General features: G+C 46.1%; 1 protein-coding gene and 1 long non-coding RNA gene across 12 annotated transcripts in view; one reads left to right on the forward strand and one right to left on the reverse strand.

The window, feature by feature from the left end:
• Positions 1 to 82: 82 nt before the first annotated feature.
• Positions 83 to 2,372, reverse strand: LOC141572912 (uncharacterized). The gene is made up of 3 exons (XR_012498464.1): positions 2,250 to 2,372; positions 2,088 to 2,142; positions 83 to 1,177 (listed from the first exon to the last, which is right to left on the reverse strand). It is a non-coding gene; the product is annotated as an uncharacterized LOC141572912 (long non-coding RNA).
• The window catches only part of SEC31B (SEC31 homolog B, COPII coat complex component), a 29,449-nt gene continuing 16,064 nt past the window's right edge, over positions 2,368 to 15,752 (forward strand). For 5 of the 11 annotated variants that reach the window (XM_074339191.1, XM_074339186.1, XM_074339190.1 and 2 more), the window contains exons 1-10: positions 2,368 to 2,506; positions 5,204 to 5,291; positions 5,375 to 5,461; positions 5,804 to 5,927; positions 11,898 to 12,093; positions 12,302 to 12,397; positions 13,341 to 13,484; positions 13,833 to 13,975; positions 14,828 to 14,927; positions 15,060 to 15,221. In XM_074339191.1, coding sequence (XP_074195292.1) covers positions 5,243 to 5,291; positions 5,375 to 5,461; positions 5,804 to 5,927; positions 11,898 to 12,093; positions 12,302 to 12,397; positions 13,341 to 13,484; positions 13,833 to 13,975; positions 14,828 to 14,927; positions 15,060 to 15,221 — 1,101 coding nt within the window. In that variant the 5' untranslated portion in view covers positions 2,368 to 2,506; positions 5,204 to 5,242. The remainder of the gene's footprint in view (positions 2,507 to 5,203; positions 5,292 to 5,374; positions 5,462 to 5,803; positions 5,928 to 11,897; positions 12,094 to 12,301; positions 12,398 to 13,340; positions 13,485 to 13,832; positions 13,976 to 14,827; positions 14,928 to 15,059; positions 15,222 to 15,752) is intronic. The other 6 variants (XM_074339192.1, XM_074339187.1, XM_074339194.1 and 3 more) reach the window with 3 other exon arrangements.

A 15,752-nucleotide genomic window follows, 5' to 3' on the forward strand; every position in this document is an offset into this window, starting at 1 on the left:
TGGTTAGCTAAAAAAAAATAAAAAAATTGTACTCTAACATGTTTAAGTATATTATAGGAAAAAAATAGGTGTTTTTGGACTGGCCTACAGCTGTGACTGCCTCTAATCTTATTTCTCTTATAAGAATATGTATTCCTTATGCCAAAGCAACTTCTGAATCCTGGCTTTTTATAAGCTGACACTACCTGTGTTTATGAATTAGAGGACAGTTCAGTGAGTTATTACTGAACCTATGCGAGCTTTTGTTACCTTAATGATTTATCAAAACTTCTATAATATCCTTAGAAAGAGGAAAACCGTGTTTTTGAGGGTCTATATCAATGCATCCGTTTTTATGGGCCCAGCACACTTCCGCTGCGCAATTCTGTCTACAACACATCTGTTTTTAAATGAACCAACTTAGGTTCTTCCTTTTGGGAACATTTTCTTAAATTACAATCATTGCCTGAAAACCTGACACAAAGAAGCATACATTCAACATGACCTATATAAGCAAGTCCATTCAAGTTAAATAAGGGATCCTTTAGTGGTTGTCCAGGCAGTGAAACACTTTTATGTAATCAGGGAGTGGGTACTTCCACTGAAATGCCTCTCTGAAAATCTCCACTGGCTTTTTTTTTTTTAAATTGGGGTGACAATTGTTAGTAAAATTACATAGATTTCAGGTGTACAATTCTGTATTACATCATCTATAAATCCCGTTGTGTGTTGAACACCCAGAGTCAGTTCTCCTTCCATCACCATATATTTGATCCCCCTTCTCATTTCCCACCCCCCATCCACTGGCTTTTTATACGTCTTCTTTCTCTGTCCTTTAAAGCAGTTGGTAATCATTTAACAAACATCTGTGTTCCTCATGTATATATCAGGCAGATAGGCCCTGGGGATATAAAGTTGAACAGGACAAAATAATGGCCTTCAAGTAGTTACCTAGAAGAGGAGACTGGCAGTTATAAAACAAGGTGAAAAGAATTTATAACATGTGAGTCAAGAGAAGAGTGCACTTTTAAAAAAATAAAATTGTGTCCTGCTTGAAACTGACCTTATGCCTTTGGTTCCAATTTCTTTCAGAGCACTCCATCAGTGACACTTCTGCCTCATTCCCTAATTTGAGGTGTTGCCTGAGGTTCAGTTTTCAACCCTGTTTACTTTCTCTCAGGTCTCATCCACCGTTGTACTAAGAAGTTCAAGAAATAGTACTTAGTACATAGAGTGTGCAGGCACAGGCTGACCTAAATTGTCTTCTGTCCTGACTTGGGAACTCCCAAGTCCACATGAAAGGAAATCTATAGAGTTGTGTCACATGACTTGGGGCCTGTCTCAAGATAACTGGCTCACTATCTCTGGAGGATATCAGGCAGGAATATGGTAGAATTCATGCATTAGATGAAAGTTTTGAATCAAGCTTAGGTCTAAAATCAAAGTTTTGAATCAAAAAGTTTTGAATCAAAATTAGGTCTAAAATCTTAAGCTGTTGTTAGCACATTTTTAATAGGAAATGCTGTAATTCCCTCAATATATATATGCTCTTCGCCTCCCTCTCCAACTCCTTTATCAGTCACAAAAATCTGTCTATTCTTTTACAAACATTGCCACTATATTAATCCAGACTTTCATCACCTGGTACTTGGATTGTTCTATTGTCCTAATTTGAGTCCTGCTTCCAAATCTGTTCTCTAAGGGGATCCATATTGCTAGTCTCAAAATACAATCTTTATCGTATTGCATCCCTACCCATAATTTTTAGTAACTCCCAATTATCTCAGCGTTGAATTGGAATTCCACAACCTATATCCAGCCCACTCCCCGCAACCCTAGCCTCTTTCATTCATGGCATCGGAAATGGCAGGGCAGCTCTTAGCTGGTTGGGCCATTAACTCCTTGCTGGGTCATCACCTACCTTCTTGCAGCTCCAAGGTATATTATTCATCTCATGTCCCTGAAACCTTTCCAGAAGCCCCTGGTCTACAGTACCTTGCCCTCCGCACACATATAGCCCTTAATTAGTTCAACCAGTAGTTTGGGGCATCAGTTGTTGCTGGGCTACAGTGTTTTCATCGCTATTTATGGCCTCGATTGCTTTTTACCTTTTCAATTAGGGTTCTGCTGAGAGCTCCTGGAGCTGGGGCCGAGTCTTCTCCGCTTCAATAAGTAGATAATGAATTAGTATTTTCTCTTTTCAGAGGCTGCCCCGAAGCCTAGCTCAAATTGAATAAACCAGAATTTACTAGGGGCAGGATCTGACTTACTGCTGCAGAACTGCGCAATCACAGGACAGGTGAGGGAGGCCCATTAACAGCGCAATCCTATTATATCCTTTCCGTGGGATGGCCGACTCCTCGGCTCCGCGCTCCGCGGCGCGTGTGGGCGGCAGTGCCCTGCGGGCCGGGATTACGTTTGGCCCTCCACAGCCGCCGTCCACAGTGCCCAGCTGTGCCTAAAAGCCCTTTGAGAAGACCAGGTCCCGCTTGTCACGCCTGACCCCTGGCCTGGGCTCTCCTGGCAGGTTGGTTTTCCCCGCCTGTCTGGGGCCCCTGAGGGCAGAGGCCATGTTGGGGACCCGGAACGCCGCTCCTCCCTCGGGAGGGTGCCGGGTGGGGGGTGGGGGGCGGGCTCGCCCTCTGCGGAGTCCCGGGCACATCCCCGGGCTTCGGCTGGTGTGCCTCACAGGGCCGGGTTGGACCCGGCTCCACGCTCCCTGCTGTACCGGGGTCCCTCTTCAGCGCTGCCCCCGCGTCTTACCATCCGCCCTGGGCCCAGACCTGACCTGGCCCGGGAGCCCGCTCCGAGTTTGGGCGCCCTGCCTGGGCGGGAAGGCCTGTGGCTAATGCCCCCCGCGCGCCGCACTTCGGGGAAGGCCGGAGAGAAGCTTTGCGGACCGTCTTACAGGGACCGGACTGCCAAGGGTAACCGGCGCCCTGCATCACTGCAGGAGTCTGTTCAGTTCTTCAGTGGTCATAACTCTCCCACCTTCAACGCCCCCTCCCCGGCTACTCTGACCCCAGCGGGGATTTGTCTGTGAACAGATGTCTCTGAACAAAGTAGATTAAAAGCCCATCTTCCCAGTGTCTAGTGTCCGGGTTTAAACACTTTATGGACTTTAGTTCAGTTTAGACTAGATAATGGTAAAAAGCACTGGACTCTGGAGGCTGATAGGGATTCACATGTTGACCTAGCCAGTTTTCTTCTTTGTAAAATGGGGATGATAATAGTACTTATCTCACAGAACCACTGTGAGAATTAAATGAGATACACATGTCAAGGGCACAGTGCTAATCGCGAGTCCTAATTTTAAGGGATTTTTTCCAAGAAACGTGAAAATGGCTGTGACCAGCAGGTGGCACTGATAACTAGTATGATGTGTAGCGCGTCAGAAGATACCTGAGGTAGCCTCAAGTGTTTAGAGGACCCCTGGAAATTTTGGCTAAGTTGGCAGTCTCAAGCTTTCTTCAAGCTGGAAAGTACTTTAGAGATTAAGTAATACCGCGGGTTTTTATAGGTTGCCAGTAACCTGACTGGCTTGCTCAAGCAGGTAGTAGTGGGTCCCAAGTTTCCTCCCTTTAAAAAGTGTTTCTTTTTAAAAACTTTTCTGCGCTTTGCTAGCCCATTGGGATATGGGCTAGCAAACCTTGAATATGCATCAGAATTGGCTTGGAAACCACGGAGTTAAAGTGAATGTCTGCATTCATTCAGCAAATATTATCAAGCACTTTCTATGTGCCAGACATTGTTCTGGCACCAGTTGTAACATGGTGAACAAAGCAGACACAGAGCTAGCTCTCATGGAGTTTACTTAGTGGGTGAGACCAATGGTACAAATGTAAATAAATATATAATTATAAATTGCTAAGAAGAGAAAAATTGAGGCTGTTTTTGACTGGATGGCTCACCTCTCTGAGGAGGTGAGAAGCTGAGCCCAGAAAGATGTGATAAGGAGCCAGTCATGGAAAGAATGAAAGAAGAGCACTTAAAGTATAAGAAACAGGGCCGGCCTGGTGGCTCAGGCCATTGGAGCTCCGTGCTCCTAATGCCTAAGGCTGCCGGTTCGATTCCCACATGAGCCAGTGCCAGATGGCTCAGTTGGTTGGAGCGTGTCCTCTCAACCACAAAGTTTGCTGGTTCTATTCCTCAACTCCCGCAAGGGATGGTGGGCTGCACCCCCTACAACTAACAACCACAACTAACAACTGCAACTAACAATGGCAACTGGACCTGAAGCTGAGCTGCACCCTCCACAACTAAGATCGAAAGGACAACAACTTGACCTGGAAAAAGTCCTGGGAGTACACACTGTTCCCCAATGAAGTCCTGTTCCCCTTCCAAAAAAAAAGGTGTAAGAAACAGAACTTATGGAAGCTCAAGATAGGAAAAAGCCAGGAAATGCAAAAAGGCTAAGGCAGCTGAAGCACAACGAGTAAGGGGGGAAAGTAGCAAGTGATGACGTTGAAGCGGTAGGCAGCAGCCTTTGAACAGGGACACAATAAGGGGTTGGAATTTTACTTTGAGTGTGATAGAAGCCACTGGAAGAGTTTAAGCAAGGAATGCCACAATCCTATTTTGTATTTTAAAAGTTTACTCTTCGTGCTGTGTAGAGAATGGATTGGATGATGGTATGAGGAGCAGGGAGACGGCCAGTTGGAGGATTATTGCAGTAATCCTGGTGAGAGATTATGTATCTTCAAATAGAGTGGTGGTGGTGGAGATGGAGAAAAGTAGACAGATTTCGATACATTTTGGAGTTAAGATCTGGGAAACAATGATGAATTAGAAGGGAATAAGAGAGAAGAGGGGGTCAAGGGTAATTTTCAGGTTTCTGAGTTGAGTAGCTAGGTGAACAGTGGTACCATTTACTGAGATGAAAACTGGAGGAAGAACAGATTTGGGGGGAGGAGGTGTGGAAAAGAGAATGCCATTTTACACAGACTAACTTTTAGGTATGTGCTATTTCTAAATGGAAATATTTGATTAGCAGTTGTATGTAAGAACTTGGAGCTCAGAGGGGAGATTTGTGTCAGTGACATAAATTTGGGAGTCATCAGCACACAGATGATATATAAAGTGAAGAGAATTATTAAGGTCACTGAAAGATTACCCGATTTGATGGTTATTATCACCCGGGGGCTTGTGACAACCAGTGTGGTGGAATATCTTTGGATTTAAAGCTTTAGATTTCAGTAACTGGGTAAATTAACTGTTCTTACAGATCTGCAGATGGTCATGTGTCACCCTGTGATGCCCTGAGATGCCCCATCCCGTGATGGAGAGAGAGAAACAAGATCTCGTGTTCACAGGTGCTCCCTGGGTCTGGCCCTTAAGCTTGCTGGTTTCTATTTTCAGTGGGCTGAGGGCCATGTCAATTTTCTGCCACATACAGGACAGACCATGAAGCTGAAGGAACTTGAGAGGCCAGCTGTTCAAGTGTGGAGCCCAGCCCTCCAATATCCTGTGTATCTGGCTGCAGGTATGGTGATTTTGAGGACTAGGATCCACCAGAAGTACACAGGTTGAGGGGAAAGTTAGTGTCCAGAATTTTTTACTGCGCATCAGAGAAAGCTTTAGAGTCATGGAAAGGTGGGGTTGGCTCGTAGCATAAACAAAGGGATATTAGATGTTTTTGCTACCTGGGGGCAACCTTGGACTATGGCTCAAGGCCAAGCACCTCATGCTTCTTTGTTACCATTTGAAAACGATTATACCCAGTCCTTTCTTGTTCCTTCTCTCCATTCCCTAAGCATTTATGGCTCAGACCCATGCATATATTCTTGCTCATATGCTGCCTCTTCTTGACTTTTCTTGCACCTAGGAACATCTGCCCAGCAGCTAGATGCCTCCTTTAGCACAAATGGCACATTGGAAATCTTTGAGGTTGATTTCAGGGACCCCTCTTTGGACTTGAAACGCAAGGGAGTCCTTTCTGCCTCAAGCAGGTACTGTGTCTACACTGCTGATGGGTATGCAGGGCAGATCCTGGAGTAGACCCTGATGGGGAATCCTGAGAGTAGTGTGTGTTTCTCAGGGCTCATGAGGGGACAACCGGGGGGAGAAGGACCTTCACCAAGTTGGAGAGACGTTAGCTCTGGGTTTATTTTGCAAAAGGAGTTTTAAAGCACCCTGTCCTTTCTGGTCAGCAGCAGGTCAGGCAGAGTCATGTGATAGAGGTGCGTCACACAAGTCTGGACCCGGATTACCTGATCTCTCTCTGAACACAGAGATGTTGACTCCTTCCTCCCTGGGGCTCTTGTGAAGATGATAACCTTACACAACAACCCTCTCTTCTGCCAACGGAGGAGAATGAATGATGCTTTCTTCACCGCTGTCAGGGACTGATTGGATGCTCATGGATTTCGTGGCCCTGGCAGGTTGAGAGGGCATTCACTTACTAGCTAGCATTCACTGAGCACATGCATACATTCCAGGCACTCTGCTAGGGGCTCTTTAGATCTTATTCATCACCCAAAATAAGTCTAAGCAATAAATACCATTGTTCCCATTTATCATAGGAGGGAACCAAGACTCTGAGAAGCTACAATGTAAATCTTGGCCTGCCTAACTGCAAAGCCTACCTTCTTTCCATCATTCAACTGCTCTTTTATGGGTTTTATAAAGATGAGGTTTACAGTCTGAAGCAATGGTCTCCAAATTATTGTACCATTAGGAAAAATGTGAATAATCACTAGACTCAAGTTACATATTCAATAAAATAATATATATTTATTGCTGTACTGTTAATAAAGTATAATTTATATCTTTCTTAGATTGAAAGTATAAATCTTTTTCTTATATCCCAGAGAATTATCTTGCCTATCCCACTTTGGAGATTACTGGTCTAGAATGTTCCATCTTCTTGTGCATTTTGGGGTCCATCTGAGAGATTAGTTAAGACGTTTAGACAGAAGACCCTCTTCTTTATTTTCATGGTTTAATCTGATAATGAAAGTTTAGTTATTGTTCTTTTTTTTCTTGAGCCCCTATACCACTTTCTGACAGTATCCTTATTTTGCAGTTTTTTACATCTCTTTGTATTTTCAGTACCTGTACCTTTTGAAGATCAGGCACTGGAGGGTTTACCAATAATGATGAGATATTCTTAGCCTCTAAACAAGCATTTCAGAAAGGGCCCCTGAAAGGGGTGAGGTAATTCAATAATGGTTATACTCTTAGAGATAAGAAAAGGGGCAGTGGGCAGAGCTCTTCTCCTCAACCAGCCAAGCAGCAGTTTCAGTAGTGGCTCCTTAGGGCTGAGTTCCTAAAAAAGAGGCAATAAGATTGCTGAAGAAACCTTGAAACTGAATCCTCAGATCCCTGTGGGCAGGGATTTTTGTCTGTTTTATTCATTGCTGTAGCACCCAGGACAATGCCTGGCATTGGGTGCTTAATAAATGTTTGTTGAATGAATGAGTGATGTTAGAAATTTCTGGTTTACCAAACTGAATTACCACTTCAGTTAGTTGTAGTTAGTCTTCAGTTAGTCCTAGTGTCTTAAGAGCTTTTCAAGGGTGATAATCTGTTTATTTTGAAGCCAACTAGTTGAATGGACCTCTTTTGAAACGTTGGTACTGAATGTGGGAGTCATGAACTTCACGTCTTCCCCTCATACCCTGTTCCACCCTGCAGGGATTTGGGGGCTATCACCAACATAAATAGGACAGTTAACACTGGTTCGTATCTCATCTCTACTTTCTTTTCCACCTCTAAAATTGTTTCCAAAGATGGGTTCTCATTCCCAAAGACCTAAGGGATACCCTTTGACACAGTCCTGTTGGGGCTTTTCGGTGGAAATCCTCTTAGACACCCTCGAGTCTCAGACACCCACTTTCTGTTCCAGCCTGGGTTAGGTCACTTACTCAAAAGTCAGTATCACAACCTATTGACTAAGATGATCAGGGTAGATGGAGGGCTATCCATCCCTTGCTTTCTGCTTTCCTCTTTTCTGTGTCGTCTACTGCATGGCTTAGTGGAAAGCACAGTTGTGTTGGGTTGCAGCCTGGAACAAAGCTGTGTGACTTTGGGCAAATTGAGTTGTGTCAGTGGTCTTAGGTTTCCTCACTGACGTATAAAGAAGAGGTTGTACAAGGAGACTTCTAAGAACCTGTGGAGTTTGAATTCAGGTCGTGTGTTCAGACTCTCCTTCCTTTTCTTTTTCTAGCTTAGTCTCCTTCCTTTTTCCTTTATTTTTTTAAAAAACTCCTTCCTGTGTCTCTTCATTATTAATGAAACATATACTTTTCAAAATCTTCTGCTTTCCTCTGCCTGCCCTTTTCACCGGACCCATGCCACAACCGCATTTGAATCCTGAATCCATGGAATTCTCCTCAATCCATGATGCATCAGAGAAATATCTATTTAGAAATACCTGACTGAAAGAGAAATGTTCTGAAACACTGGTATGGGTGTAAATAAGAGATAGCTTCAAGCTATAAATAGCCTGAAGAGAATGCATGGATAAACGCCACGGGATGCAGTCAGAATCAATATGGGTCAACATGTGCACTGAAGCAAGCGATGTTTGGTCTGTTAGATGAATCTCACTCAAGAGGAAAGGTTTCTGGGAGAGTAATACATTGTTTATGTATTGACTTTTGAACTGAGGAAATAGCTGCTGTGGCTCGATGATGTCAGAGGCCAATGTGTGATCTGCTACTCTCCAGCTCTGTCTACACTGAGGTTCTAGATCTCTAAGTGACCTCTGTAACCTCCGTATGACCCATCCTCTAGTAACATGGAGAAAGTAGGTGGTCTTTCTTCCAGTACCTTTATCTTAGTTCTACCTTCTTTGGGAGCACTTCGACTTCTCTTTGGGTGTCTGTGTAAGGGGCAACACCAAACAGAAAAAGGTCACTTTGTATACTTCTCTTAGTTTTCCTGTTTCCAAGACTTGCCTTCTCTCTAAAAGACATCAAGATCACAGAGTAGAGAGAGCATGGGCTTTGCTATTGGACAGACCTGGGTTCCAATCCCAGCTCTGCCACCTACTGCCCTCTTGGGTGTGTCACTTATCTTCTCTGGCCCTGTTTTCTCTGCTGTAAATTTCAGATATATAGTAAGCACACAGCCTGGCGCATACCATGCATTAAGAAAAGCAGTCTCTCAAACAGCCATTGCGCCACTTCAGTGACTTCATTCTCCAGCTTGGAGCACTGCCTTCATTGCTCTGTGTGACTTTCAAGGAGACTTGGAGTTCCTCAGCTGCTTTGGGCGGGAGGTGGACAAACTCGTTTCACTTGAGTTCACCAACAGGAGGCTGGAATGTTTCAAAGGGAATCTTTCTAAGCAAATAAAAGCAAAATCCAAAACAAAGAAGTACATAAATTGTGGGAGCAAGATTTATGCTGCACATGTTCCTAATCGTAAGGTAGCTAAAGCTTGGCACAGATGAGCTTGTATGACTTTCTGATCTCTTCAGCCTTGCCTTTTGCTTTTTGCCCAAAGCATAGCCATGAGCTAGTTGTTAAGGCTGGTTCTATCTTTATGAAGTTCAGCATCTTCCCCAATTGTTCTAGACTGGTATGCAGTCTGATGTATCTAGTACAGTGGTTCTCAAGCTTAGCTGTTTGTTAGAATTACCTGGAGGGTCTTATTAAAAATGTAGCTCCTGGACCTGTCTCTGGAAATTCTGCTTCACAATGTCTGAGTGGGAATCAGAGGGCCTGTATTTTCTTTAGGTGCCATCCATTATTCTGTGATGCCATAGGGTCTCCGTCATTTCATCATTATCCTGGGGACCTCTTAGCAGAGAATTCCAACTGTATTCTTATGTTTTGATAGTTCCCACCTTCTCGTACAAACTCTTCATCCTATATCTTCCCCTGAAATCTCTTAGTTCTATTTTCAGGCCAAAGGGCCATCTTTTTTTCTTTCTTTTTTTTAACATTTTATTTTAAAACTATTCAAACATAGAAAAGTTGCAGAATAGTACAATGAACAATCTAATACCTAAGTTAGATTCATCAGTAGTTTAACATTTGCTCACATGCTCATGCGTGCTCTTTCTACACACACACACACACACACACACACACACACACACACACACACACACACAGCTATCTCTTGTCCCCTGTCCACTTGCAGAGGAGAGAGGATTGAAATGCCTTGAACCCACTGAATGATCAAGTCCCTGTCCTTGCTTGACTCGTCCCAGGTGATCCCACTCTCCCAGGTGTTCTCTATCATGTCCTCGTTGGGCTCTTGTTTCACCCTCACTAGTGGTTAACGAGAATATACCCTCTACACACAGAGAGAAAATCATTTTGTCACACTCTGTGTTCTGCATTTCGGCCACTCTAAGTAACTGGGCCCTCTTCTCAAACCCTTTGGTGGCGCCCCCCTTCCTTGAAGACTCAGGTACCTTTTACTCTGGTTTGTATGTCATGTGCTCTGACCATACTGAGGCCATTACACCTCTACCATTCCCATGTGAGTTTTTCACAGGCCAGACCCCACTCTGGTTCCTGTGTGACCTCTTAGGGGCTTCTCTAGCTGCTCTGTTCATGTGCCCTCTGCCCACCCTGATCTCTAGCCCCAGGATGCTATGGCAGCCTCTGGAGCTGGTATGGAACGCATTCTTCTGCCCTATTAAGATCAGCCCAACCTTAGAAAACATAGCCTTTCTGACAGTAGCTTTAGATCCACCATTTGTGTCAGCTCTGCTGTTTTGCTTTAGATGCTGACCTGGTCTGAACTGATGCTCAGCTCTTCGCTTCTGATGGGTTGGCTCTGCTCTAATGACTGGCCAAACAGGTTCCTGCCTGGTCACCCCACTCAATTTCCTTGCTTGCTATTCTCAGGATGTGGGAACATTTCATTTCAGTTAAGGAATTTTAGGACATCATTCGATGTGAAATCTGGCTTCTCTAAAGGGCTGCAGAAATCTCCTTGGCTAGCAACTGTGAAATGGAGGACAAACCACTTATGAGGCTTGGGGATTTCACGTGCCTTCTCTAGGGGCATTGCAGAACACCCATCCTTGTCTGTAGGAGCCCAGGGTCCATCTTTTTCCTTGTGCAAGACACTGGCAGTATGTTGTTAGAAGCAGCTTCAGAAAGCCAGAAAAGTGTTTCCCAAGCAGTACATTTATTCTTCATGCCTCTGTGTCTCTAGGGATGGCCCACTGCAGCCACATAGCAGCTCCAATGGGCCAGCTGCACGGAAGAGGCATGGGTGGGGAGGTCCTTGTGTCTTTTCTCACTTCCAGTTTGGGAGGAACTGGGGACAACAATTGTTGGTCTAGAGAACATGCTTCTAGTCAGGTACAGAAGAGTTTGGCTCTTGCTTTAGACAGGAGACAGTATTTAATGATGGTTAAGAGCTCAGGCTCTAAAACAAGATGGACCTGATTTTGAACCTTGATTCTGCCACTTCCTAGCTGTCAAATGGGAATAAAATTACTAGCTGTATATTCAGAAGTTTATAACTTCTCTGTGCCTCAGTTTCATCCGTTGAAAGTGGAATGAATAATAACACCTTATGGGTTGTTGACTATTAAATAAGCTAATATGTGTAAAGCGCTTAAAACAGTGTCTGGCACATAGGAAGTATTCAGGAAGTGTTAGTTGTTATTTGAGTTGTGAGGATTCTGTGAAGTAATCTATTTGAAGTATTTATTACTAGGTCTATATAACCCCAATAATATTAACTTAAAAAGAAAAGCCTCCCCACACAACTCTGAGGCAGTGGCCTCCGACTTCCGGTGTAACATAGATGGAGTATGATTTTCAGAGAAAGAGCAGGATCGGGCAGAGGAGACCTACGTTCTGTGTGTGGGAAATGAGGGCGAGAGGCAGGCCCCGCTGGGGGTGGGCATGGCTGCCCAACGGCAGAGGCTGGCACACGTGCCCACCCTCTGCTTACTGACATGGGCTTGAGCTGCTGCTCATGCTAGTTCCTCCTCTTTGTAGGTTTCACAAGCTGATCTGGGGGAGCTTTGGCAATGGGCTTCTGGAAGGCTCTGGGATTATTGCAGGCGGCGGGGACAATGGCATGCTTACTCTGTACAATGCGACCCACATCCTGTCTTCGGGGAAGGAGCCTGTGATTGCCCAGAAACAGAAGCACACCGGGGCGGTCAGAGCCCTCGACTTTAATCCTTTCCAGGTACCACATTTCATTTGGTCAGACATGGCCACGCCATAGAGATCAGAATGGAAACATTCACTTATGACCTCCGGTCTGTAACTCTAAGCCTTTCCCAGGTTGTTCCTGGGGAGGCTTTGGAAGCCCCATATGTGGGCCTCTTTCCCCTTTGTCCTGTTCTCATCTCTTCCTGGGATGCTGTCCCTCCAAAGGCCTGTTCTTCCTACAGGGCAACCTCCTGGCCTCAGGGGCCAATGATTCTGAAATCTTCATTTGGGATTTGAATAACCTGAGTGTGCCAATGACCCCAGGATCCAAGTCACAGGTGAGGAAGCTCCTGGGGCTGTTGCTTACAGTGTGCAGCTGACTTTCCCAGGCACTCTTGAATTCTGGAGGCAGCCAGAGCCTAGGAGATTTCAGGCTTTACCACTGGAGGGCAATAAAGCTCCACTGACTAATATGCTACCAGCCTGATTATAACAGGGATGAAGAGGAGGGGAGGGGAGGGGAGAGTGGGGGAGCGGTTTGTGGTGATAAACTGTCCCAGAGGAGGAAAATGAAGAAGAGCAAGGGGAGTAAAAGACATTGAGAGAGGGAATGAGGGCGCTGTTTCTCGTAGGCAGGGTGAGGTAGGGCCCTGGGCTCGGCGGGGAGGGGATAAGAGGAGGACTCCCGGATAAACCCTTGTCCTTTTTGTCAGTCTTGTCTCTGTGTCTGGTTCTCCCATGCATTTGAGGGTCTCATGTATGTCTGCCTCTGAGTGTACCTCTGTCAGTCTATAACTGGGCCTATCTTTTTGCTTCCTGGGTTTTCTCTGTTTTATGCTGACAGTATCGTGAGGTGAGTTAAGAATGAATTTGATAGCATCTTGTGCCCAGAAAGTAGCAATGGCTTTTCTTTTTTGCCTCACTGTCTGGGGATCTTGGGTGTCTATGTTTCTTTCCCTCCCTCACCTTCCTCCTTCTCTCCCTCCCTCTATGTCATAGACATGAGGGCTATTTTTAAATCTTGACTCTATCCTCTCAGCACCTTGGGGTAGGAGTAAAACCCAAGTGTGCCTGCCATTGTCTCAGCTTCCATACCAGTACCCTAAAGGATCCTCTCTGGAAAATTCAGCTCCCAGCTCCCGGAGACTGTCTGGGTTTGGGTAGCCCCATCCAGGTCTGCTCTTGGGCTTTCTGTGAGTGGTTGGGAGCAGTGAACAGCAGATGTCTCTTGGTCCAGGGGTGACAAGTTGTCCTCCACCCCCTACCCCCATCCTGCCTCAGCAGCCCCCAGAAGACATCAAGGCACTCTCTTGGAACCGGCAAGTTCAGCACATTCTGTCTTCTGCTCACCCCAGCGGCAAGGCAGTTGTGTGGGATCTCAGGAAGAATGAACCTATCATCAGAGTCAGTGATCACAGCAACAGGGTGAGTCCTGGAGGCAGAGTACAGGCTTGGGACCTGCTTCTGCCTCTTGCCTGGCCATGGCCGCCACTCCTCCCCAGGCCAAGCTTCTGCTTTCAACTGTTGCGCATGTGGATCCAACAGATTTCCTGTTGAGCATGAAAGCGTAGGTGAGCTACACAGAGGTGATCTGGAGGCTTCTAATGCTCCCTTATTCATGGTCATCACTCATTTTCTGATGGCTCTGGTGTTCTCAGTCACCTAGAGGAGACACAAACCCTGCCCTCCGTGGTCCCATTCCAACTGGGCAGAGAAGGTTCGTAACTAGAGAAGGCAGGTTACATCACCCATTGGGGTCTGCTTTGTTCACAGATGCACTGCTCAGGCCTGGCCTGGCACCCAGACGTAGCCACTCAGTTGGTGCTATGCTCAGAAGATGATCGTCTTCCAGTGATTCAGCTGTGGGACTTGCGCTTTGCCTCCTCACCCCTGAAGGTGCTGGAGAGTCATAGCAGGTACATCTCAACCGCCCCACATCCTTGGTGGAGGGCGAGGGCATAACTGACCTGGGTAGGAGGCAATGAATGCTCACTTTGGCTACCAAACATCCTCCCTGGGTTCAAAGCCATCCCAGTGAACGCACAGTCACCCAGTCCTAGCTCCTGTCCCAACCCAGTGGAGTTTCATTAGACCCAGAGGTTATGGAGAAAAGCCCGAGATCATGAGCTTTACCCATGACTGGGTAAAGGGTCATGAGAAATATTGGAGCCAGTCTCCCTGGGAGAGTCCCCAGGCTCTGATCCGAGGATAATGCTCATTTCTTTAGGTGATGAAGTTGCTTCCTCCAAGACGTCACCTTAAGAGAAGGATTTTGGCTCCTATTTGTCCTGCACAGAGGCCTGCCTCTGAAGCTGTAGCTTCTGGGCCTGCAGCAGAGAACGCAGCCCCAGAGTCTGTTCTTTTTAACTGAAGGGCCATGTTGCATTTATACCTCCTTGGGGACTTTTGAGAGTTAGGTCCCCACTATCTTCCTGGGCTAAAAGCACCCATAAGGATGGGTGCTTGCCTAGTTCATGCTGATTCATAGTCCCTAGTCTACAATCAGGGAAAAGAAGCAGAGCATCCTGCAGTGACCTGTGGGATGGAGAGTGGTCCAGTGAGTAGTGCGCAGGCTCTGGGATTTAATTGGGTTCTGGCTGCTTGACTGCTGAAAGTTCCTTAATTTCTCAGAGCCTCATTTTCCTTGTTTGTGAAATGAAATCAGGCTGCTCATTTTATAGGGATGAGATTTACCGAGATATATAATATATAAGATATCCTACTCTTAGTAGGCAGTCAGCAAATCCTAGTTTCTCTTTCCCTCTTAGGGGGATCTTGTCAGTGTCATGGAGCCAGGCTGATGCCGAGCTGTTGCTCAGTAGTGCCAAGGACAACCAGGTCTTGTGTTGGGACCTGGGGAGCTGCGAGGTAGGCTGGCCCTTGTGTGGGCATGCTGGCGTGGGAGATGAGATGATTGTGGGGGATCCCAGCTTCAGCTGTGTGTTCTGGGCTGCCTTTCCTATGTCAGGGTTTCCCTAATGGTGTGTTCCCTCACTTTAGGTGGTATATAAGCTACCCACACAGAACAGCTGGTGCTTTGATGTGCAGTGGTGCCCTCGGGAACCTCCAGTGTTCTCTGCTGCCTCCTTTGACGGCTGGATCAGTTTGTACTCTGTGATGGGTAGGAGCTGGGAAGTCCAGCAGATGAGACAGACTGACAAGGTGTGAAGGGCATTGTGGAGAATGCAGGAGGGAAGGGGCTGTCTTTTTTGGTGGGGAGAGAGAAGGACATATGGCCTGGGAAGAAGTGGGGACTGTTGAAGAGTGGGAAGATGGGGCGCTGGGTTTAGGAAGGCTGCACTTTTACTCCAGTGCCCATCTTCCTGGGAGAATGTAAGTTCTTGCCACAATACAAAGGAGGCCTTCACCTTGCCTTTTGTTCTTGGATGTTCCCTGTGGTATTGCAGGGACATTGGACCTCCATGCTGGGACCATTATTTTGGAAGGATGAACTGTCTTATTTGTCTTTCTCCTATGGACACATTTTATGTCATACTCCACTGTAGGTGTTGCATACAGTGGACTTTCCAAAAGTCTACTGCAGGGGATCCCACCCTCACTATTAGTCCTCTGGAATATGGGAGTCCAGCCTTTGTGGGCCAGATTGGGCATTTCAAGGATTCCTCCCAAAATGGAGTTTGCAGGTGGAGTTCCTGGCTAAGCCACCACTTGAGGCTGGTAATGCAGGTGTCC

The sequence above is a fragment of the Rhinolophus sinicus genome, linkage group LG07, assembly GCF_036562045.2.
Source record: "Rhinolophus sinicus isolate RSC01 linkage group LG07, ASM3656204v1, whole genome shotgun sequence".
Lineage (NCBI taxonomy): Eukaryota > Metazoa > Chordata > Mammalia > Chiroptera > Rhinolophidae > Rhinolophus > Rhinolophus sinicus.